The sequence below is a fragment of the Schistocerca cancellata genome, chromosome 7, assembly GCF_023864275.1.
Source record: "Schistocerca cancellata isolate TAMUIC-IGC-003103 chromosome 7, iqSchCanc2.1, whole genome shotgun sequence".
NCBI lineage: Eukaryota > Metazoa > Arthropoda > Insecta > Orthoptera > Acrididae > Schistocerca > Schistocerca cancellata.
Genome location: NC_064632.1, coordinates 393,526,805 through 393,551,935, shown reverse-complemented (window position 1 = coordinate 393,551,935; position 25,131 = coordinate 393,526,805). Strand labels below are relative to the sequence as shown.

Below are 25,131 nucleotides of genomic sequence, written 5' to 3'. Positions count from 1 at the left end.
GAACAGTGTTTGTTTATTTTAAATTTTCCTGAATTTTGTAGAATTAATTTTAAGGTTGGATAATGAACATCTCACTTAACTTCAGAGAGTCCTGTGTTATTTTAATCAGTTAGATGAATTTGTTGTACTTGTGCTGTCACATTTCTCTAAATTTGTGTTTGCTAAATGTAAAGAAATTGACTGTTCAGTTAACTTAGCTCAAAAATTACATGACAGCTTATGTCTGGCTTACATTAGTTTCCTAAATGTAATTTAAAATTATTTAACTTCTGTTTGTAATCTCTTAATGCATTTTCTTTTACTGACAGTTGTATGTTATGACTACTGGGCGATGTGCATACCAAGGGGCAACAAACAGACTGCTTCCATTCCTTGATGCTGTTGGCTTTGAGTGTCCAGTGCATTATAATCCTGCAGATTATGGTAAGATTGTTGGAACAAAACTGAACAGATTCAACTTTGAGTAGACCACTATCAATTTATAACTTTATGTAACTTATTACATTATTTTCAAATGAGTGTGAGATTGACTTAGTAATGCAGTTTTTGACATGTTATTTTTCTTCACATTATTGTAAACAGGATGCAAGATGCATAGTTATTTCATGAAGTGCGTTAATCAAATATTCAGAATTCTACTTGGAAAAGATTTATATGATTCTTCTTTTCTACTGACAACATCAGTATCAAAACTGTGTGCTGGAGTGAGACTAGAACTCAGGACTTTTCCCTTTTGCAGGCAAGTGCACTTGCCCACAGAAGGCAAAGGTCCCAAATTTGAGTCCCAGTCTGGCACACAGTTTTAATGTGCCAGGAATTTAATATCAACGACACTCTTCTGCAGAGTGAAAATTTCATTCTGGAATTCAGAATCTTCAGAAACAGCCCTAATTTATTGAAGTATTATAACTCAGCTTTTGTTGTTTGCAGTTATTGAAATTCTACATGACAGCTCCAAAGAGACCATTGATCAACTAGTCAACAGAGTGAAAAATGGAAAATGTTTGATTACTGACCCAGAAGCAAAATCATCATGTAAGTGGTAACTTTAAAAAAACAATTTGTTCAATGTTGTGCCTTACTTAAAATGTGTTTATTAGCCATGTTTCATAAAACTGTGATAACAGCTACAGAAATCTTGCTGTGAGATTTTAGAAGTACAGTTTAACAGCCATTAGGCAAATTCTTCTAACTACAAATGCTGACTTTTGTTTTCCATTTTACAGGTTCTTTCTCCTCTCAAGAGCTGAGCCTTACTGAAAGCCAAGAAGACTGGACAGAAAAAAAACTAAGTACAAAATGCACTCCATTTTTTGTGCAGTTTTCAGTATTGTGGAAGAGAACAACAATTCAGATTATGAGAAGTAAGGTATAATAAATTTAAATATGCTAAAACAAACATCTGTAAATTATGTCTGACTTTTTCACTTTAACAACTTTGCTAGCTTATTTGTTTTTCTTCATTAAATTACATTAAGATTTCCTGAGTTATGTTTCTCAATTCAGACAACAAAATTATACACTTGACTCTCTTACCTTTCAGCACATCTGAGATCTTTATCTTGGCCACATTGGTCTATTTTACAAGAAGGGAATATTGATTCTGAAAAACAAATGTTCACACTTTTTATGCCTGTGTCATCACAATTTGTCTCTACAGAATTTTTCCTTATCCTGTGCATAACTGAAACCGCAATTATCATCAGTATTTTCTAACATTGTAGTATGGCTTGTGTCGGCCTACCTGGTTAGCCGTGCAGTATAAATACACAGCTTTCCGGGTGGGAAGGCATGTTGGTCCCCGGCATGAATCCACCCAGCAGATTAGTGTCGAGGTCCAGTGTGCCAGACAGTCTGTGTATGGCTTTTAAGGCAGTTTTCCATCTGCCTCAGCAAATGTGGGCTGGTTCCCCTTATTCCGCTGCAGTTACACTGTGTCAGTGATAGCTGCACAAACACTTGCTCAACGTACACATACACCGTAATTACTCTACCATGCAAACAGTGGGGTTACACTCATCTGGTGTGAGACATTCCTGGGGACCGAACTGCACAAGAACCCTTGGTTTGGTGTGAGGCAGCGGTGGGGTGAGTGGGCTGCTGTAGTCTGCTGTTGGGTTGTGTACCACAGTGGGCTATGGCAGGAAAGAAGCCTCTCCATTGCTTCTAGGTCCCCAGTTCAATACAATTGAATACAGTGGCTTGTGTCAAACTGCCCTCCCTTAATTACCAGTACTATTAAAGCATTTCAAGCATATGACAAATACCTGAAGATCTAGAATGACTTCCATAAATTGCAAAGTTCATTTCACAAGTTGTATAAATATCAGTCAGTGAAAGTGCACCTTTAGTAAGCATGATACTATTGTGGCACTTATTAATTCCAACAATTAGAGCTAGTTTACTAAAGAATTAACATGTATACTCATCTTTGGTCAAAGTCAGCTGCAAAAAATTAGTGTATGACATGGTGCACAAAATGTGTTACCATTTTGTTTTTGAATATAAACTTTATTGTCAATACAATCTGAAAGGAACATATACTACAATGAAGAGACGTCCATGGAGATTTGTTCCATCTCAGCACATGCTCAATATGTCCACCATTTCGTTTCCTAGCTTCCTTCAAATGAACACTAAAGTTAGTGATTACCCTATGGCACATGTCTTCCGTAATTTCACTGCAAGTTTGAAGAATAAGTCTTCTGAGCTCCATTAAATCACATGGATGTTTCGAGAAAATTTTTTCCTTTAGGTACCCCCAAAGAAAAAAGTCACATGGATTGAGGTCTGGACTAATGGGGGGCCAATTTTGTTCGTCATTGAAGCGACCTGGAAACCTGAGTGAAATGATCCGCATGTCGAAATGCTCATGTAAAAACTCCATCACAGTGTTTGCAGTATGTGGCCTTGCTCCATCTTGCATGAACCACTGCATGTTGAAGGGAAAGGCAGTAGCAAGAAGCTGTGGAATGAAGCTATTGCGAAGCATGCTCAAATAACACTCACTGTTCACAGTTTCTTCAAAGAAAAAGGGTCCAATAAGTCCATGACTGGAAATTGCTGCCCACGCTGTAATCCTCAGAGCATAATGTTGTGATTCATGAAGCACTTTTGGGCTTTCAGTGGCCCAAAAGCATACATTTTGTTTGTTAACCACACCGTCTAAATGAAAATGCGCCTTGTATGAAAACCAAATGTTGTTGAGAGTTCCTTCCCTATCCTCTACCCGCTGTGCAAACAGTAGCCTCTGCTGCTTGTGTTCTTCAGTGAGCTTCTGTGCACAGGTCATCTTGTATGGGTACATATGGAGGTCACTTTTAAGAATCTGTTGAACAGTGGTTGGATATTCCCAGTTGCACTGCTGCCTCTCTACATGATTTCCCGGGACTTCTCTGTACAGCAACTCTTACCGCTTCAATATTCTCCAGCGAACAAACAGGCTTAGGCCGAGGTCTCTTCGCTTCAAATACTGTTCCTTCCTGTACAAATTTATCGTACAACCTGTGGATGGTGTTCTTGCAAGGGACCCATTGTGTGTTAAACTGTTGTCAAAAACGCCTCTGAGTCACAGCAAGGTTTTTCGTTTCATGAAAAAGTAACACAACTGCTGATCACTGCTGTGTTGTCAGTCTTCAATTGGCAGCCATTGCTGCTTACTGGTCTCCTAGCGGCAGTATCGTGAATTACTCATCATTTTGTAACTCATTTGTTTTTCCAAACTCTGCTGGTACTGCTGTAGAGATCCCAGCGGGATATCTAATATGCATCGTAAATTGTGAAAGAAACAATTGGTAACACATTTTGTGTGCCACCCTGTAGTTCTCCAGTAGGTCCCATGTTTTCTAGCTACATGAATGGAACCTTAATTTTGTTCCTCTATTCTCATTTATTCTCTGACATATTAATGCTTGATTCATTCACAAAAGTTTACAGATTTCTTTCCGTTACAATGCTTGACACTGGACTGTGACAAAAGAAAAAGAATAACTGAATAGTCAGATTTAACATGACATCTGAATGCATGGTAATCATAACCAAAATTGAGGCACAATTGACAAGCTTTTTGTCTATTTATAATTCCTCTTCTTAAACTAACACATTCACAAACAAAAATGGTTTTGTATTACAGTAATTATTTGATTAAGACATTAAGTGTAGAAATAATATATATTTTTGCACAGAAAAATTAGGACAATCTAAGTGACATTAAGGATTTTAAATGATACTGGTTTAGCTTCTAGAATCTGACAAATTTCAAAATCAATGATTCTTGAATGAATAAGCTTTTTGACTGAATAATCTGTTTACTTGAAAAAGATAATGGTATTTTGAAGTTGGGCATGTGACACTTCATTTTAATAATTTTTAACTTTGTAGAAAATTATATGATATGACTTATTTGATTGAAAACATTTTGAGAATTTTCGTTTAATAAAATGTTGTATTCAATAAGATGGAAACTGAGTACTTAGCAATAAATTTCTATGTGAAACTGTTTAAATTAAATTTTTCCCACATTTGAAAAACAGAATAGTCCCAATTACATATTTAACAAAATGTATAAAAGAAAGTTTGGGTACTGATTGTGTAACTGTTTACTAGTTTCTCTTTTAATTTTTTCCCTACCCCACTCCCACCCAGCTACACCTGCTCACCTCCCAGAAATTCCTTACCTCTACCTTTGCTCTGTCATCCTTCCCCAGGTCCCTTCCTAAGAGGGTAACCCTTTCAGCAGAAAAAAGGATAGCCATACACAACCTTAAAACAGATCCCAACCTAATCATTTTCCAGGTAGACAAAGGATACACCACTGTCATGATGAATCCCTGTGACTACCTGATAGAAGGCTTGTGGCAAATATCTGAGTCCTTGACCAACAAACTCTACCACACTGATCCCATCGAGAAGACCGACATAACATTCAGTCCCCACTAAAATCCTGAGGCCCATCCCAGAACCACCCCCTTAAGTCCATATCCCTTCTTTCCCCAACGACAACCCCCCCCCCCCCCCACACACACACACCTTTAAACCTCCTCAAGATCCGTAAACCCAACAATCCCCTATCCCTTCTTTCCCCAACGACAACCTCCCTCCCTCACACACACACACCTTTAAACCTCCTCAAGATCCGTAAACCCAACAATCCTGGCCAACCCATTTTAACTAGTCACTCAGTTTCTACTGAAAGAAACTCAACTCCTCTTGACCAACACCTCCACTGATCTGCCCAAAACCTAGCCTCTCAGATCAAAGATACTAACCACTTTCTTCATGGACTATCTACTTGCACCACTTCTTTAACTCCTGATCCCTACTTGTCACTGTTGATGCTACCTCCCTATGCACCCAACATCCTGCATACTGATGGACTTGCTACTATCAAACATTGCCTCCCATAACATCCTTCAGACTCCATATCCACAACTTTGTTCCTCCTCCATCTCACCTACTAATCCTGACACACAACTGCTTCTCATTTGAGAGGAAGGTATGTACCGTATTTACTCGAATCTAAGCCGCACTTTTTTTCTGGTTTTTGTAATCCAAAAAACCACCTGCGGTTCAGAATTGAGTGCAAAACAAGCAGAAATTCTGAAAAAAGTTGGTGGGTGCCACCACAACTTACTTCTGCCATCGAATATATGTAGCGCTACACAGGCATGCTTTGTAGGCACAAAGATAAATACTGGCGCCAAAACCTCTGCGTCAGTAAATAAATTAAAAAAAAAAAAAAGGTGGAAGACGAGCTATTTTCTCCGCCCGGAGTTTCGACCACTGCATTTTCATACATTATCCAACGAAGTAAATACAAATTCCATATTGTTCATCTTCGAATGTAGCAGCATTTCAATGTGCTACGAAAATCCGACTGGCAAGACTGTTTGGGATGTTTGTCAATAAGGCCAACTCTACGTTCTGAATTTTTTCCTATCTGTGAGAAGAGATGGTTGCTAATAGGAACTTTTATAAATTGTGAATCACATGCAGTATTCTCGTCACCATAATAATAATATGCATATAAACATTTTGCCATGTATTGTTTCATGTTTGCTGCTATCTCAGGTAAATCCTGTCTGCCTAATAAACTACGAAACTGGAGTGAGACAACACCAAACGCGGAAGAATATACATATCATGTCATGTTTATATTCGTATTATTCTTATGCTTAATAGTGATTCAGTCAGAAATGAAGCACGGCAATTGACTACATTTTTAAATGTAAGACAACTCTAATTTCTGTGTAGAATGTAATGTAATAAAGAGACGCCTGCAAAGATTTTCAAACGGAGAAAAATTTTCGCTAAACTCTTGTTCAGAACATCTTCTATCATACACAGTGTATCATTTGGTTCTTGTTGATCATTATCAAAGAAAGCAGCAGTGTAAGTAACAACAAATAGCAGTTTTTTTTAGTTGTAAGCGGTGGTAGCGCACACAAAAGCAAGCCATGCCGCGAGTGGTGACAGGCCATAAACACGCACTATCAGAATGCGACAAACAATGCATGACACAGTACTGTAATGCATTTTCAGCTTAGAGTGATGTAAACACCTATAACAAAGAAAACTGCACTTATCAGATCAAAGAAAAATAAGCAATCAATTCAAACCAGACAAAGCACATGGAAAAGGAAGGGTACCCGTATAAATACGGACACAGAGCGCTTGACGCATAGCAATGGCTACCTGGTAAACCTTAACTGCTAAGCTTACAACTCGAACCAAACTACTGTAGGTGTATCGTCATTAATTTGACCTAAATTGTGTCTCATATTACAATGGACCAACTTTGTTTCAATTTGGAGAGGCGGCCTATAATTTTTCTCTCCCCTTGAATTTCGAGTCTCAAATTTCAAGTGTGGCTTACATTCGGGAAATTTTTTTTTCCTTGATTTTGAGTCTCATTTTTCAGGTGCGGCTTAGATTCGAGTGCGGCTTAGATTTGAGTAAATACGGTAAACAAATCTGCAGGACGATCATTGGCACCCACAGGGCACCTTTTTATGGGCCATCTAGAGGAAAACTTTCTAACTTCCCAAAATCCTAAATCTCTTTTGTAATTCTCTTTCAACCCAACATGCTACCTGCCTGGATGTTGACCTTCACCTCTGTCCATATCATACCCACTAACTGCCAACAGAACCTGCATTTCAATAGCTGTCACCCCTTCCACACCAAAACATACCTCCTATACAGCCTGGCCACCTGTGAATGGTTTATCTGCAGTAATGAGACTCTCTTGCTCAATATACCGAAGATATCATGAGACCATTCACAGACAGACTCTATGCCCCAAACCTAGTCCACCCAATCATTTCCCTGCCATATCCTCATGCTCACCTATTCCTCCCATTACCCCTAAGAATTAGCTGTAAAGGTGCACCCTCATCATCACCCACTGTCACCCTGGACTGGAAGAACTGAACCATATTCTTCACCAGAGCTTTGATCATCTTGTCTTGAAATGACGGACATCCTACCCAGAATTGTTCCCATATCTCTTGCAGTGGATGTCTGCCACCCACAAGCCACACAATGTCCTAGTCCATCCCTATGCCGCTCCTAAATCCAACTCTTGCCACAGGGATCAAATTTCTGTGGAAGATCCAGGTGCTAGCCCTGCCCAATCCACCCACCCAGTTCTTCCTACTCATGTCCTGTCACAAGCTCACAGATTTATCCTACCCCAACAGAGGCAGGCCACCGGTGAAAGCAGATGTATCATATACCAATTCTGCTGCAATCCCTGCAGTTTTTTGCACTGGTATTACAACCAGTAAGTTCTTCACCAAAATGAATAGTCATTGCCAAACTGTGGCGAAGAATAAAATTGATAACCCAATGGCACAACATGTAGCTGGGCTCAATATGCTCAATTTTAATGCCTGCTTCACATCCCACATCACCTAGATTCTTCACCATCCTTATCCTTATCCTTGCAACACATCCTTTACTTCAGTAACTCTCCTGGCCTCAGTCTGCATTAACCCACTATCCCCATATCCCCCAACCAACCACCCAACTGTTTCCCCTTCCTCTGTCCTATCAGCCTCTCCCAATTCATGTCTCCATGTGACCTTAAACATGCACAACTTTCCCTGGCTTCATAACACATGCTCACTTGCCTATCCTGTGCACCTGCCACCCCTCTCTTCCCCATTCCTAGCCAATTAGTTACCTACACACAACATATTGTCCTGTCTCTCTCACCCTCCTAGCACAAACACACACCCCATCCTAGCCCACATGCTGAATTGCAATCCCAGCACCTGGACGGGACACCAGCAGTATATGGGGACGTGTGTGTGTGTGTGTGTGTGTGTGTGTGTGTGTGTGTTCTCTTTACATTCTACCAGAACTTTCCTACTGTAATCTATTATTAATGTCACATTTTTGGTCAATGTGCACTCAGGCACTATTTTAAATTATGTCAACAGGTTACGCTGCTATTTCTCTTGGCTGCATACGTTTCAGGAGGACTGGCAACAGGTCTTGCATTCTTTCAGATTGGTAACAATGGAGAGAAACCCTTGGCACATTTCAATTTTATGGCCACCACACTAGTTACTGCAAGCTATGGCCAGATTCTTGCACCAACTATGATGTGTTAGTAAGCATGAACAAAATACTATAATTACTTTAAAAGAAAACTAATTATAAACTGAAAATGATAGTAGATCTGTGAAGTCAATTATGGAATATATTGAGAATGACCATGAAAATCACAATGGAATTGCTGTTGACAGATTTATTGAAGCATAACTATAGTAACTGTGATAACCTGTGACAATGAAATTAGGACAGGAATTACAAAATTGCTTGTATTGACAGTGCATTACACAATTTACAGGTGACCCAAAGTGTTAGCATCAGGTCAGAAAACAAAGCTGGAAGGCACCTATTTTTCTTATTAATCCCTTTGTAATTTAAAGGACATTTTTCATAGCTGTGGAGCAATTGCTAGAGCTCACCATTTGACACCTGGTTGAGAGTGATAATTCTTGCAATAACTATTATGTATTAGTGCACACAAACAAAATACCATACTTTGTGTAAATTTAAAGTAATAATAAACTGAGAATGATTTTGTTTGACACAACCACAAAGAGTCTGACTAGTCATCAGTATATAAACAAGATAGGAAGCAAAGAATGTACTGAATAACACCCATAGCAGTTGATTTGGAAATCAGTTATGTAGCAAAGAAACATTACAAGAAAATCATAAAAAAATAGATTAAGTTTTTGGATGGAGAAATGTAGAAAGTGTTGTGTGAAATGGAGACAAACAGTTATCAAAAAATTCTGGGTTAAATACACTAGACACACAATTTCCACATACAAAGGTTAGAGGAGTTAGGTATCTCTTTCATTTTGGGCAGATGACAGAGCAACATGTAAATAATGCTGGAATATTGTACACGCAAGTTTTCATATTTCAAAATAGTCTTTTGTGATCCACCAAAAACTATTCTACATAAGTCTGTTTTCTTTGGAGCTCTCACATTACTACCAGTGCCCATAAAGTAATGTAAGCATTATTTTATAACACAGGGACTGAGAAGCAACATCAGTAAGGTTTCAAAGTTTTATATTATGACCAGAAAACTCAAACAGTGCTATAGATTAATTACCTGTCTCTGTTTCTCTCAATATTTTGAAAATTACATACTACTCTACGATTTAAAGGACTCCACAGACCTGAAAATGCAAATTTGATATCTGAATGTGTGTTGTTTTTCTGTGTGCACACTGGTTTGAGTTTATATAACAACTAAATATGAAGACATACTGAATAGTAGGTAAATAGAAAGTATGGCTTAGTCTGACTGGGGAAGTGGTTGTCTGAAACAGGAGGAATGGGCGAAATGTAGAGGAGCAAAGGATTAAGAATGTCATTAGATGGAGGAAACAGACAGGAAAGGAAGTCAGGGATAGAGAAAGAAATATGTATGAGGAGGAAGTGGAGTGAGTGGAGAGAGGGGTAAGGGTAGGATTGTGGGAGGGTTGGACAATGTGGAAACAGAAACAGTATGATGTGGATACATAATCCTATGAACATAACAAGTGAGGATCAGAAAGAAGAATAAGTAGGGGCAAAAAATTGAGTGGAAACAGGGGGAGAGGTAGATGGAGCTAGAAGATACTGAGATGAAGAGTATTATCCCTAGAGAGCTTATGACATTTTCTTGAGTGCATGTGAGGTAAGCATGGGGCTCCAAGCTAAACAGAACCTATTGATGCAACTGGGTGGCATCTGTGGGAAAAGCCCTTGATCAGAATGGGTGGCATCAGGGTGTATGTTTCATGCATGAAATGTATGACATGAAAACCAAAACAATGGCTGTTCTAATTCAGCCATTTCACGACATGTATAAATTTCAATGCAAGTGGTTGTAATCCTACTGCTTTCCATACCCTGGCTATGCCATGGGGAGAGGGACAAGTGAGACAATTGGGAAAAAAACAATTTATCCATTATTTGGCATCACTTCAAGTTATGGAATATGCTTCTACATCTCCTGCTGGTGAGGAACCCAATTTGTTGCCAGAAACATATATTGTTTTTACAGTGAAGCTCATAGCCATAACAGAACCTTCTGTTTTATTAAATGGTCCTCCATTGACCACAATGAACAGTCTCCCGGCCATTGACTGATAATCTTGTCACTCTGTATTCTCTGCTATTCATAAACGTCTAACTGAACTCAGTCATTTTGACTGCAGGACTGCCTTTTTCTGGGTTCTGAGCCATGTGGATATCACAGGAAACAAACTGGTTAACCGTTTGGCTAGTGAAGAGATTACTCATCTCCCATTTGTTTTGACAATGCCAAGTGCAGACTTGCAGGTGCAAATGAGACCTCTGTTCACTCAGAGATGGAACATCTGGTGGGCTGCTACACCTTCTAATAACCTCCACCCTATAAAGGAGTCTACTTCCACATTCCCCTCCTCCTTCTACTCCTCCCAGAAGGAATCCACTGTCATATGTTGCCTCTGCATCAATCATGCCAGACAGAACCACAGTTTTTTATTTTATATGACAAGCCACCTCTACACTGCGGATGTGAACCCTTGCAAACAGTTGCTTGTATCCAGATCGAAAGTCCTTCTATCTGGCTGTCAATGCCAGGCATGGTCTTCTGAATTCTTTGTCCCTCATATGAGCAGATGACTCATGGACAGTTGGACTGGTCCTTTATTTTCTCTGTGACCGTGGTTTTTATTTTCAGATATACACTACTGGCCATTAAAATTGCTACAGCAAGAAGAAATGCAGATGATAAACGGGTATTCATTGGACAAATATATTATACTAGAACTGACATGTGATTACAGTTTCACACAATTTGGGTGCACAGATCCTGAGAAATCAGTACCCAGGACAACCACCTCTGGCAGTAATAACAGCCTTGATATGCCTGGGCATTGAGTCAAACAGAGCTTCGATAGCGCATACAGGTACAGCTGCCTATGCAGCTTCAACACAATACCAAAGGTCATCAAGAGTAGTGACTGGCCTATTGTGATGAGCCAGTTGCTCAGCCACCATTGAACAGACGTTTTCAATTGGTGAGAGATCTGGAGAATGTGCTGGCCAGGGCAGCAGTCGAGCATTTTCTGTATCCAGAAAGGCCCGCACAGAACCTGCAACATGTGGTCGTAACACATCTGAAATGTAACATCCACTGTTCAAAGTGCTGTCAATGCGAACAAGAGGTGACCGATACGTGTAACCAATGGCACCCCATACCATCACGCCGGGTGATACGCTAGTATGGTGATGACGAACACACGCTTTCAATGTGCGTTCACCATGATGTTGCCAGACACATATGCAACCATCACGATGCTGTAAACAGAACCTGGATTCATCCAAAAAAATGGCGTTTTGCCATTTGTGCACCCAGGTTCGTCATTGAGTAAACGATCGCAGGCGCTCCTGTCTATGATGCAGCGTCAAGGGTAACCGCAGCCTTGGTCTCTGAGCTGATAGTCCATGCTGCTGCAAACATCATCGAACTATTCGTGCAGATGGTTGTTGTCTTGCAAATGTCCCCATCTGTTGACTCAGGGATTGAGACGTCGCTTCACGATCCATTACAGCCATGCAGATAAGATGCCTGTCATCTCGACTGCTAGTGATACGAGGCCATTGGGATCCAGCATGGCATTCTGTATAACCCTCATGAACCGATTCCGTATTCTGCTAACAGTCATTGGATCTCAACCAATGCAAGCAGCGGTGTCGCGATACGATAAACTGCAATCGTGATAGGCTTCAATCCAACCTTTATCAAAGTCGGAAACGTGATGGTATGCATTTCTCCTTTTTACACAAGGCATCACAACAATGTTTCACCTGACAAACCTGGTCAACTGCTGTTTGTGTATGAGAAATCGGTTGGAAACTTTCCTCATGTCAGCACATTGTAGGTGTCGCCACCGGTGCCAACCTTGTGTGAATGCTCTGTAAAGCTAATCATTTGCATATCACAGCATCTTCTTCCTGTCAGTTAAATTTCACATCTGTAGCACATCATCTTTGTGGTGTAGTAATTTTAATGGCCACTAGTGTAGCATTTTAAACTAATTTCATAGTGGGGCAGGGTGGTTGGGTTGTCTTCTGCCACATACTTTGTAAGGGGGACCCTTGACCCTGCCTCCTTTGCCTGTTGCCTCTGTCATCCCTCCTTTCATCTGGTTCAAGTGGTTTTAGATTTGGTTTAGCTGTTTTTGTGATGCACTCTGTTTTTCATTTTAGCAGTAATGCTCTGTTGTTTAGTGGATGCTCTTCCCCTCTTTAACACTTGGTTATGATGGATCAGTGGTAGGATAGCTGTGGGAGGGCTTGCTCCCTTCACATGCAGAACTGTAGGGACACCCTCCTGCTCTCTTTAAATATTTCTCTCATCTTATTTTATTATTGATATCCAGCTGATGTCCATAATCTTTTTGGGCTTTCTCCTTTTACTTGTGTGGATCTCTCAACTAAATGGCATTCTTTACTCTCTAGCTATTTTCACACTTAATGGGTTTGGCAGGATTTGGATGCAGGTGGGGTTTCTCTCCCTGTGGCTGAGCCATGAGAGACCACTCGTCTGCTATGTACCAATCAAACCCAAATACTTTTAATTTTCCATAAACCATTTGGCATCAGTATTCCCTTCAGTGTCATGATTTTGCCACTCCTATGTACATTCCTCATCTGATTGGATTCATTATGGATATCACTGCTCTGGATGAACAAACCCTTGAGCAAGGGACTGCTTAGTCACTTACCTTGCTGCTTAGTCACTTACTCTCAATCAGTGAACCAACAAAACAACCAACTAAGAGTACTGAAAGTGGAAATTCTGTGTTGGGTGACTATTTCCACCAGTGCAATTTGGAGGCACTTGTATTGGGGAAGGGACCATTGTCCATATAATTGAAGCTGTTAATTACCCATAAAAGTTAACTGTGTTGTAAAACTCAGACCAGACCAGTCTAGTGGTGACCATATGTACATACAGACAACCATTTAATGATTGTGCCCATATACAGAGCTGCACAGTGCTAGCAATGAAATGGATATGTACATGACTGCTTTCAAGCTTGGTACTACCTTTCATGGATTTAGTATATTAGTAATAGAAATGGAATAAGATATGTAAGCTGGATGCGTATGACTGGTCTTACATGTGGGTCATATACACCGGTATGTCTCCTATTGTGCAAACGAGTTGGGAGCAAGAGTGACAAAGGTTGCTGTGCAATATTACATAGGGTAGTCATGTAGTGATATGCCATTGTGATATGAAAGACTTTATAGAAGATATCTCATTTAAATGCATTGCTGCACTGTAATATGACATAGGGTTGTGATGTAGTGAAATATGATATGGAAGATTTTACAGAAAATATTCTCATTTATGTGCATTACTGGAGATAATGGCAGTCCTCACAAAGAATTTAGTTCAGCTGATCCAGTCTGCAGTGTTACTGTCTGAAAGAGGGTGGATCTCCTTGACTGATTTTCAGAATGCTTTCTTTGATTATTAGGAACTTGGTAAATTACTGCATAGTGGATAAGTTTGTAGATAAGTGTGGAATGGCGTATCTGTTTAAGAAATCCGAGACCTCAGATGTGACCTTCTACCAAGGACCCCATATGGATTACTGGATGGCTTTTTTGCTGGAATTGGCTGCTCTTTCCTCCACTGTGAGGTTAGTGTCATCAGAAAGGACTGTAGGGGAGGAAGATGTGGATATGATGTGACTGAGAAATTCGTAGGACTTTATCAAAGAGTGACTACCTCACACCTGTACCATCTGGATCTTGAAACTTCCTGGCAGATTAAAACTGTGTGCCGGACCGAGACTCGAACTCGGGACCTTTGCCTTTCGCGGGCAAGTGTTCTACCATCTGAGCTACCCAAGCATGACTCATGCCCCATCCTCACAGCCTTACTTTTGCCAGTACCTTGTCTCCTACCTTCCAAACATTATGGAAACATCTGGATCTTATCTCCCAACATCAGCTTCTTTGAAGTGGGTGGGTTGGAACTGTTCCCTTACATGCAAGTACCATTTCTGCCACCATTATTGTAACGGTTTTCTTCTGTTCACTTTGATATCCATATTATTCATGTGTCTGGTAATTTTCTACTTTTATATTTGTAGGAAATGAAAGAAGGATGACATTTTATTTGCATATTTTGAGGAACACATTGCATACTTTACATTTGATACATTAATTCTTATCTTTTTCAAGTACTCTCTCTGATGTTCTATGTACTGTTGCAGTTAAGACTAGTTGGTGAGGGCTGTATAGTGTGCTACTTTCAGGCTGTTCTTTAGATATGCAGCGTATGTAGAACCTGCTGCTTCATTAGAGAGGTTTCCTTTGCTTTGGGGACCAGTAAGAAATCACATCGACCAAAGCTAGTAAACAACATTTGGATTTATAAGTTTATTTTTTTCAGTAACAGCTATTGCCAACCATCCAAAATGAATAGCAAGACAGTCTCAACTGTTCAAAAGAAGTTACATATAATTCAGTACACCTTCATAGTTGTGTGAGCAGTGTGGCAGAATGCAATGTGAAGAATTCAGGTATGATTTACAGTTGGATCAGAGATTTCCTCTCCTTGGGAACTAAGTGTTGTGTTGTTTCCATCATCAGTTCATCCTCATCGACATGCAAGTAGCCAAAGTGGCGTCAATTAAAAAGACTTGCTCCAGGCAACTGGTCTACCCCAAAGCAGGCTCTAGCCACACAAAATTTTCTGTCACTAGTAATTCAAACTTTGGTTCCGGCTGAATGGACTAATAACATTTTGGATATGTGTTGCAATAGTCAGTGTTCCCTCAATAGAGCCAAGTATGTATTGTATTCTATTCTGCAACATGATACCCAGAACTAGATATGTGCCTGTTACATTTTCATAGTAGCTGTATGTATAGATACCACTTCACTGAGAAATGACCATCACTAATATGAATACAGAATCTTCTCTCATTATTAAACACAACCTTCAACCACTCATGTCTGTTTCCAGTTATATCTTTCATGTTACCATTTGATGTAGGCTGCATTGTAATAAAATGTGATTGAAGGCCTAGTGAGTGGCAGCCTTATGTATAGTTCAGCTTCCAGCAAACCATTCCCACATCTGCACATTCATCTAAATACACACTCTGCAGACAACTGTACAGTGTATGGTTATGGTAGAGGGTATTTCATATCAGTATTGTCAATTACCCGTCCTATTCCATTCACATTCTAAACAAGAGAAAACTGACTGTTGTATGCCTCTGAATGTACCCTAATGTCTCCTACCTTATTCTTATGATCCCCACATAAGAAATGTAGCAGTGGTAACATCAGCATAGTGGTAACTCAATCTTCTCTGAATAAAGACTCTCTAAATGTACTGAACAGGATTTTGCAAGAACTATGTTGTGTTATCCCCCCCCCCCCCCCTTCCCCCTGGGGATTCCCATTTAGATTCTCTGAGCATATCTGTCACACTTTTGATCTGTTATGATCATAGCAAGACATCTCTTAATCCTTTCAAGGTCCTTTATCATCTGTACTTGATAAGGACTCTAAACACTGGAATAATATTCTAGAATAACATTCTAGAATAATATTCTAGAATGGCAGATCAGTCATCAACTGCACAAGAAAACTTTTATTTGGTTCACTTAACTGGTTTTGACAGTTAAAACTGCCATCTTCAGAAGTCAAATAGGCTCAAATCATTAATAAGCCTTTGTCAAAAATAAGAATTGGATGGTAGTGTCCTACAAAGGATTGGTAAAAAGGGCAAAGGATTGGTAAAAGATACGTATACAAACCAAGTATGTTAAAAACAAATGTAAAAGATTGAACAGTAGAAGTAAAACAGGTTTGGTAAAACAGATGTAAAGTAGTTAAGCTTATGAGCCACAACACACCTTTGCAACAGAGTCAGTCAAGCAGAATCACATCTTTAAAAATATATGATATCTGCGATGAGTGGCAAATAAATTTCACATCATTCATAGTGCCTGTGAGAAAAGTTAATCACCAAACTGATGACATGAAGGGTATTGAACACACTTATGTACAATATGTGCATGCTAGTGTACATACAACCTGTAATATATCCTGTGACAGCTGAAGCACAAGTATGCACTAAAACATATAAAAAACATACAAAATGTTTAGGAAAAGATGGTAAAACCATGGACAAAGTGCTATTCAAACAGCATGTGTCAGCTACACATTAAAAATAAGTAGTAGTTTGTGGTTATATCACATGAATGGTTATGTCACATGCTGACTTCCTAAGTACCTACCAAGGTTTATTAGTTCCCACCAACAAAGTCTTACTTAGCATCTAGATACACTACAGGCACACTCCCACACAGAAAGTCAACTTGTAAACGAGCACTGTGGCCACTCACATGCCTTCAACCCAGTGGTGTCCACTTACCGCTATTGAAGCCAGACTGCAGCTCACTTACTTATGTTTCTTGCCAATGAATGTCCAGCAGTCAGCCTCACCTCCATGATACTGAACAGTTGAACATATTGTGGTGCTCCAGTGGCCCATGGTGCCAATGTAAAATGATAATAAAATTTCAACAGTTTACCTTCCTTTGTTTATCCCTTTACATAATAATGAAGTTATTTTTATATGTCTATTTGCTTAATGCTTGGTCAATGGCTACTGTCTTCCAGTAAACATTTTATATGTTTTTGTGAGGTTTAATGCATACTTGTGTTTCAGCTGTTGCAGAATATATTACAGGCTGTATGTATGCTAGCATTCCCACTTTGTCTACAAGCATGTTCAAAGCCCTTTGTGTCAGCAGTTTAGTGGTTGAATTTTCTTGCATATACTATGTATGATATGAAATTTAACAGTTAATTGTTCGCCACTCACTGCACATTCATATATTTTTAGAGATGTCACTCTGTTTTATTGACTCTGTAACGAAGGTATATTGTGGCTCATGATCTTAAATACTTTACATCTGTTTTAAGAAACCTGCTTTACTTCTGCTGTTCATTCTTTGTATATTTGTTTTTAACATAATTTCATCGTATGTGTATTTTTTACCAATCCTTTGTAGGACACAACCATCCAATTCTTATTTTTGATATTGGCTTACTGATGATTTGACCCTGATTCAGTTCTGAAGATGACAGTTTAAACTATTGAAACCAGTTAAATGAACCAAATAAATGTTTTGTGGTGCTGCTGATGACTGACTTTTTACCTTTTGTGAAATATTCTGCAGCTGCTGAACTACAGCTGTGAACAAAATCATTCTAGAATTGGTTGCACTAGTGTTTTGTATGCAGTTTCTCTTACAGATGCAGTGCACCTCACCAAAACCCTTCCAGAAAACCTAAGTTTTTCATTTACTTCCATAATACTGGTTTTATGTGATTGTGCCATTTAATATCACTCCTTTGTATTAGTTATAGTACTTACTTAAAGTGATGTGCTGAGGATGTTATTGTAATTGGACACTAATGGATTCTTTCTCTATATTAAATGCATTATCTTACATTTATCCACATTTAAAGAGCACTGCCATTTCATTACAGAAAGTGAAAAGTTTTTCCAGGATGGGTCATGTAAGTGTTTTGCTAGCAGTCTCCTTTCTACGCTGACTGAATTTTCCCAGCATCCTATCAATGACCCAAAGTATGCCACCAACTGTACCTATTATTGAGCAGATGTTACCTTCACATCACTTCACATTTCCTCAAACTGGCACAGCCAGACATTTCTACGATCTAAATGGAACCAGTTGTGACTCACTGATACTGGAGCCACAGGATCTAAGCTTTTTTCTTTAAAGTAAGTTGCCAGCCTTTATACCTCTTTCAAATCCTGTCACAATATGATTGTATATTTCTACACCTTTTTTTAGATAGTATGTCACTTCACAATATGAAAATGGAATACACTAAGTGGAATAAAAGTAATGGATGGGGTAAAGAAACCAAGTCACCATGCTTATTGGGCATCAAGCAGTTGATAATGACATTAACAACACTGCAAACATTGCTACACCTTTGCACGGCACTCTTTTTCCAAGCTAATAAGTGCAGAAAATACACACACACACACGCACACACACTTGCAGCTACTTGTCCTGTATGAAAGGTACAATTCAGTTGGTCAAGACAGTGATGCGTTGCATGTGTATGACACAGTAGTGCAACTTGAAGACCCATTGGGGATGGCAGGGTTATTATGTTTATGCTGAAGAAATGGGGATGGGAAGCTGTAAGGGTGTAAACTCCAGTGATCTAGCAAGTGGAGCACTGTCACATACTACATGTCTACATGACAAAACCCTGCATAGCACAATTAAATGGTGGCCAGCAGTTTTGTTTGCCAATATTTCTCGAACATTGTCACTGTGATGGGATCTATTCACAGTATAATGTACATCCATGATTTGTAACTGGGCCCTCTAATTACGATTCAACATTTCTTTCATACAATTCTAATGCAGTGTGCCAGTTTTGAAACTATGTGGCCTATGACAACTCATTTTGGCAGTTTTTTAAATCAAATCCCTTAAGGAGAAATTTTTCTGGTAGTTTCTTTCCTAGACTTAAGCCCAGTTCTATGAGGTAAAAGCTGTGAAGTTTTTCAAAGTAAGTTTTTTTTTTTTTTTTTTTTTAAATTGGTACTGTAACTTATTGTACTATTCGTAGTACACTGGTATGAAAAACTTAAGAACAGAAGTAAATTTCACATGATGTGTCCCTGGCAAATAATGCATCTTGATGAAACTTTGACCACACTTTGAAAAAAGTGCTACAGTACACTATAGTTTTATGTAGATAGTGTATTATAGTAAAGTACAGTATAGCAAGGTATATATATTATAGTACAGAGGGTAACTAAAGAAATATGCAATTAGATTAAGAGAAATGACACTTTTATTCCAAGACAGTAATTACAGTGAAGTTATCATGATTAATTATGGTCCCCTCAATGTCACAGAAGTGGGACATGGTCCTTAATCTAGTGTGCAATCACCATGGGCTATAACACATGCCTTGCAGTGGGCTTCTACGATGGACACTAGGTTGGTAAGGCATTCTTGTTGTTGGGTGTTCCATTCATCTGCCAGCATGGGTGACAACTGCTGGATATTCATTGGTGCATGTGGACATGCTGTAATAAAATAAAAATAATCTTAATGATGGTCCCGTAGAAATTGCAAAAGGCAGATCCTTAATCAAGTGTACTATCATCACGGACAGTAATGAATGTAATGGGCTTACATGCTGGCCCCAAGGTTGATAAGAGTTCTTGTGGTAGGGTCTTCCATTCTTCCACGAGCATGGTTGACAACTGCTGGATAGTGAAACTTCCTAACAGATTGAAACTGTGTGCTGGACTGAGACTTGAACTTCAGGCCTTTGCCTTTCACATGCAAGTGCTCTACTGACTGAGCTTTACTTCTGTCAGTACCTCACCTCCTACCTTCCAAACTTCACAAAACCCTCCTGTGAAACTTGCAGGACTAGGACTCCTGGAATGAGAGATATTGTCGAGGCATGGCTTCACGACAGCCTGGGGGAGACTTCCCTAAACAGATACTTAATGTGCGCACTTTGCTGGTTTTTCTGTGAGGCCAATACTTTTCTACCAGTCCACGCTGTTAATTTCTGTGCTACCATAATATTTACACCATCTTGCTTGCATATTCAATCACCTCCTCTTCCTAGTCAATAAATGTAATGGCATTGACAGCAAGCCATCGGAAGAAGGATATTGTCCAAAATACTAGCAATTTTTCCGTCTAATTTTTGTACCCATTGACCACTCAGTGTGGTTACTATAAATATTGTCTGCTAAATCATTGATATACAACATGAACAGAAGCACACTCACACACTTCCTGTAGGAACACTTGAAGGAACCTCTAGACCTGTGAGTGGTCATCTGTCCAGTATAACATGCAATGTTTCCCCTAACAAGGATCCCTCCATCCAAGTACAGATTTCATATGAAAAAGTATACAATACATTGCAATGTAGTTGGTACAGTTTGTATTTTTCAGTGTAAAATAGAAATTGAAAATTTAATTTTTTTAGAGTCCTTTTTAGAAGTCTTGTTTTAAAATATGTTGAGCCACAACAGTGTTCAAGTGTAATTTTGTGGCAGTAAAATGCATGAAATTGAGTGAGAGCTCAAGATAACGGTCTTTTTTAAAATTTATGTGTACTAGGGTTTTTTGTGCTAAATGTGTATATATCTGTTCATTTTTGATTTTGTAGCTTGTCCTAACTTTTAGCCACCCTTCCCCTCACTGCTTGAAAATATATATATATTGAGGCTGTTTAATAAATTTGTGTACAAGATATTTTGTTTTCATTGCTGTGTTCAGTCCATATGATGTTGATTTGAATTTTGTTGTTGCAGATCCATCTGAGGTCACACTGGTGAAGCGTGAATGTAAAAATGGCTGGTATTCTTTGAATTCCTATGTGTTTGCAGTGACAACTGCAAGACTGCCATTCATGGTATTAACAGTTCCTTACTATCTTGTTGACTAGAAATGTTAAATATCTGACACAGTTGTCTTATATATACATTCTTTACAGCATGGAGTGGCTGTTGTCTATGTCTTCTTCTCGTATTTCCTTGCTGGACAACCCTTGGAACTGGACAGATTCCTGTGGTACACACTTCTGTTCTTAATTGTATCAGTTGTTTCAGAGAGTTATGGATTATTTTTTGGCAGTATATTTCGTCCTCAGGTAAGACTTTTTTTATGTTAGTGGGAAATCAGTTACAACATATTTCATCAGTCATATAATAAGAAACTAAATGAAATGACAAATAAAACATATTTGAACATTCATCTGATAAATGATGAACAAATAATGAAACCATAGTCTAAAACTAAACGGCATAGTGTCACAGCATCTGTGTAACTGATAACACTGCCATTCTTAACACAGATTTCAGCAATTCTGCACATGTTGAGAGACAAGACTAACAACTGGCTGAAGGGAGTGGGGCAATTAGATACAGTGGTGATGGGGAAGACAATTTTCAGAAAGAGGAAAGGGCAAATGCAAAAAATAAAGAGGCAGAAATATCAGTCTTTATTTATTTTTTCCAAATGGCACAGCTGTTTAAACCATGAACATTTCCCTGGATGTGTCATTATCTGTATTTATCAAATTCATTTATCATTTAGACTCACTTATGACTACATTAACACAGGTTACTGAAATGCATAATCCACCAAAAGTACATTGAATAATGTTTAGCCAGGGGTGATGATCTTGTTGAGTTTGTATTTATCATCAACTATGAGGTTTTTTATGAATATAGAACAGAGATTCAATGGTTGGCACCATATATTGTGTTTTTGTGTTAAGACAGTGTTTTAGTATGCAACAGAGTTTAGGATATTTTTAAGTATTAATTAAATTGATTCTTCTTGGCTACAAAGCTCATTTGTGTCATTTTTCTTTTTGCTTGCAGTCACACACTGCTAACAGTTTTCTCAATAATTTGTGGGCCCAGACAAAGAAAATAAATAGTTAAAACTTGGAGCCAAATAATCATACCCAAATATAAAATATCTCCACTTCATTATCAACAGAAAGTAATTACGAACAACAACACAAATGAAGAAAAATAATGGTTCACCATTTACAAATTCCAGAGAGTATATACTGTGTTTCATCTGGGGGATACCTATTCCCACACACCCCTGCCTGTAAAGAGTAGAGCACTGGGAATGTAGGGGTACTAGAATTTGACAACTCTGCTAGCTCTCGGGCAAACCATCTTTGGCTGCAATGTTTTGGTGAGAGGAGTGGTCACCTGCGAGGCCAGTGGACTGATTTCATGTCTGCTACCTGTGTGTTGTAGGAGCGCCATCCCCATGCCCACCTCCCGACGTTGCTCTCCACTTTGTCTGAAGATGGAGCCAGCATTACCCATATTGGTTTCAATCTTTCCACTAATACCTTGGTGGCCCTCCTGTTTTGCAGAATCTCAAGTGTATGTTTATTTCACAGCAAAACCTAGTAGTGTCCTGTATACGGTTGATGAGGAAGTATCTGTGTGGAATCAGTGCTCAGCATGATGTACAAAACATCTGTTAGAGCCTTGTACAGGAAAAAAGGATATGAGCCATGATGTACAGCTGTTGATAGTTGAATCTTTGCCATGTGTTCCTCAATCCTCTGTGCCAACAAGGTAACTCCATTTGGTCTGGCAGTGGTGCAGAGGTAAGAAACTCCACTGGGGTTCTTAACAGTTCTCTGTAAGCTGTCTGTAACCCCAACATTACCAGAGGGAACACTTCAATCCAACTTTTTAGATGGCATATGAGGTCTGCTTTCAGCATGCAATGCCACCTCTCCACCATACCACCATACCTTTGCTGCCTGGGTGGCAGCTGGTGGTATGATAGTGCTTGAATCTGCACAGTTTAGACAGGCTGTTGAACAGCAGGGATTCAAACTGCCTGCCCTGGTCTGTTGTAATGTGCAGGGGACAGTTGAAGTGCATAAACCACTATGTGACGAATGTCTTTGCATCTGTCCCGTCTGATATGTCCAGTAGGGTATGACTTCAGCCTATCTTGGGTATCTGTCCACTGATGTGAGCAAAGATCTGTAGCAGTCATAAGATGGTAGGGGGCCCATAGTGCCAAGGTGGATATGTTCAAGTATCACTGACATACCTGAAAAATGCCCAACCTCAGCATGGACATGATGTCCCACATTATGCCACTGACAGTGTTACCAGCATTTTTCTTAACTGATGGCCACATGAAACATTCCATTATTATCTCAACAGTGGTGTTTGCCTCTTGGTGGACCAGGTTGTGCACACTGTCAAACACTATCCTGTGAAATTGTGTGGTACAGGACCATAGCACCTGTCGACACATCACACCATGATTTGACACTGCAACATGGTACCTTGACCCGCTGGAATCATGTAAATCGTCACTGTGTGGACTTCTACATGATGGAAAAAGTGCTTCACACTATCATAAATTGTCAACAATTCCCTATTGTGGGCACTCCAGTTCATTTTCTATGGCAGTAGCTTCTTTAGAAAGAAACTAATGGATACCAACAAGTGTCCACTTTCTGGTGTAGCGTGACCCCAGCTGCAGTCTGACTGCCATCAACCACCATACCTAATGGGGCAGGTGGTACCAAGTAGGTGAGTGACACTATTTGCTTAAGACTCTTTTGCAAAGTGCAAAAGGCCTCATCCATCACTAAAGTCCACTTCAGCAATTGCTTCCCTTTAGTGCAGTTGATGGAAAGAGTGTCCATAAGAGGTGCCTGAATATCTGCTGTTGCTGCTAAATGGCAGCAATGCCTGGTAGCCATCATAGTTGGTGACAGTTCCTCAGACATGGTAGCTCTCTCAACAAAGCCAACTTTTCTGGCAATGGGATGATTGCATCATGTGAAACTCTATACATGAGAAATGTCAATTCACTTTTACCCACCAAGCATCTGTCTTCATTCAGTACCACACTACAGTCTTGTAATCTTTGCAATACCTCAGCCACCTGTCTGACGTGTGATGGTGCATCAGCAGAGTTTACAAAAATGTTGTTGAGATATGGAAAGCAAAGCAGCATCCCCACAGCACTTCATCAATGAACCTTTTCCAGGTCTGAGCAACATTTTTAAGTCTGAAATGCATGTGCAAGAACTTCAAAAGGCTGAAAATAATGACACTGTTATCTTGGGAACGTCCTTAGGTGCTACAATAAACTTCTTACAGGCCTTGTGGCAATCCAGGATCAGAAACAGTTGTGCTTTCCAAAGCATATGTGAGGTCTTGAATGTGTGGAATAGGATGTTTGTGTCTGGAATGGTCCTGGCATTCAGTCTTCAGTAATCCCAAGAAGGGTGCCATGTACCATCTTTCTTCTTTACCAAATATAGTGGAGATGCCCAGGCACCCTCTGAATGCCACATAATACCAGAACACAACATCTCTTAAAAAATAGTTTTAAATTCCAGTATTTTATCTAGCACAATTCTACAGCCATGCCACACAACTGGCAGCCCTGGTATTATATGTATATAGTGCAACATATTGCGATATATACCGTGTTGCAGGGTCAATACCTGTAGAACAATCTGTTGATGTATGTTGCTGATCCAATGTATCCTACAATTGCACAGTTGTTTAAAATCTGATGGACTTTGCTGCTGCTGGATCCACTTAGAAGTCAGGCCTCAGACAAATCCACTGACAATGCCAAATTTGCAGGGAAATCTGCTTCTAAAATAGATGGGGAAATGTCTGCCACTACAAACATCCACTTGAAAGCAGCAGCAAAACCAAAGTTAGTTATTAGTTTCTTGCAACCCATCATCCTGATACTAGAATTATTGAAGGTTGACAGCTGCAGTGGTTCTGGTCTTTCATGTCTAATGTATACAAGGTCAGCCAAGTGCTGACTTCTGGATCAGTGTCCACCAGAAATACTAACCCAGATTGTCTTTCAGCAATGAACAACTACAGTGATATTCATATGTATTTCTGTTGAACTGCCAACTGACTTACAAAGACAGGTAGTTCCGCAGTCTTCACAGATATGTTAATAT

At 39.4% G+C, this 25,131-nt stretch overlaps 1 protein-coding gene across 1 annotated transcript in view; it reads left to right on the top strand.

Annotated features, from left to right (window-relative positions):
• The window catches only part of LOC126092415 (ATP-binding cassette subfamily G member 4-like), a 417,403-nt gene that overhangs the window by 366,622 nt on the left and 25,650 nt on the right, over window positions 1-25,131 (top strand). The window contains exons 7-12 of the mRNA XM_049908002.1: window positions 309-423; window positions 931-1,035; window positions 1,227-1,369; window positions 8,445-8,613; window positions 20,945-21,045; window positions 21,127-21,282. Coding sequence (XP_049763959.1) covers window positions 309-423; window positions 931-1,035; window positions 1,227-1,369; window positions 8,445-8,613; window positions 20,945-21,045; window positions 21,127-21,282 — 789 coding nt within the window. The remainder of the gene's footprint in view (window positions 1-308; window positions 424-930; window positions 1,036-1,226; window positions 1,370-8,444; window positions 8,614-20,944; window positions 21,046-21,126; window positions 21,283-25,131) is intronic.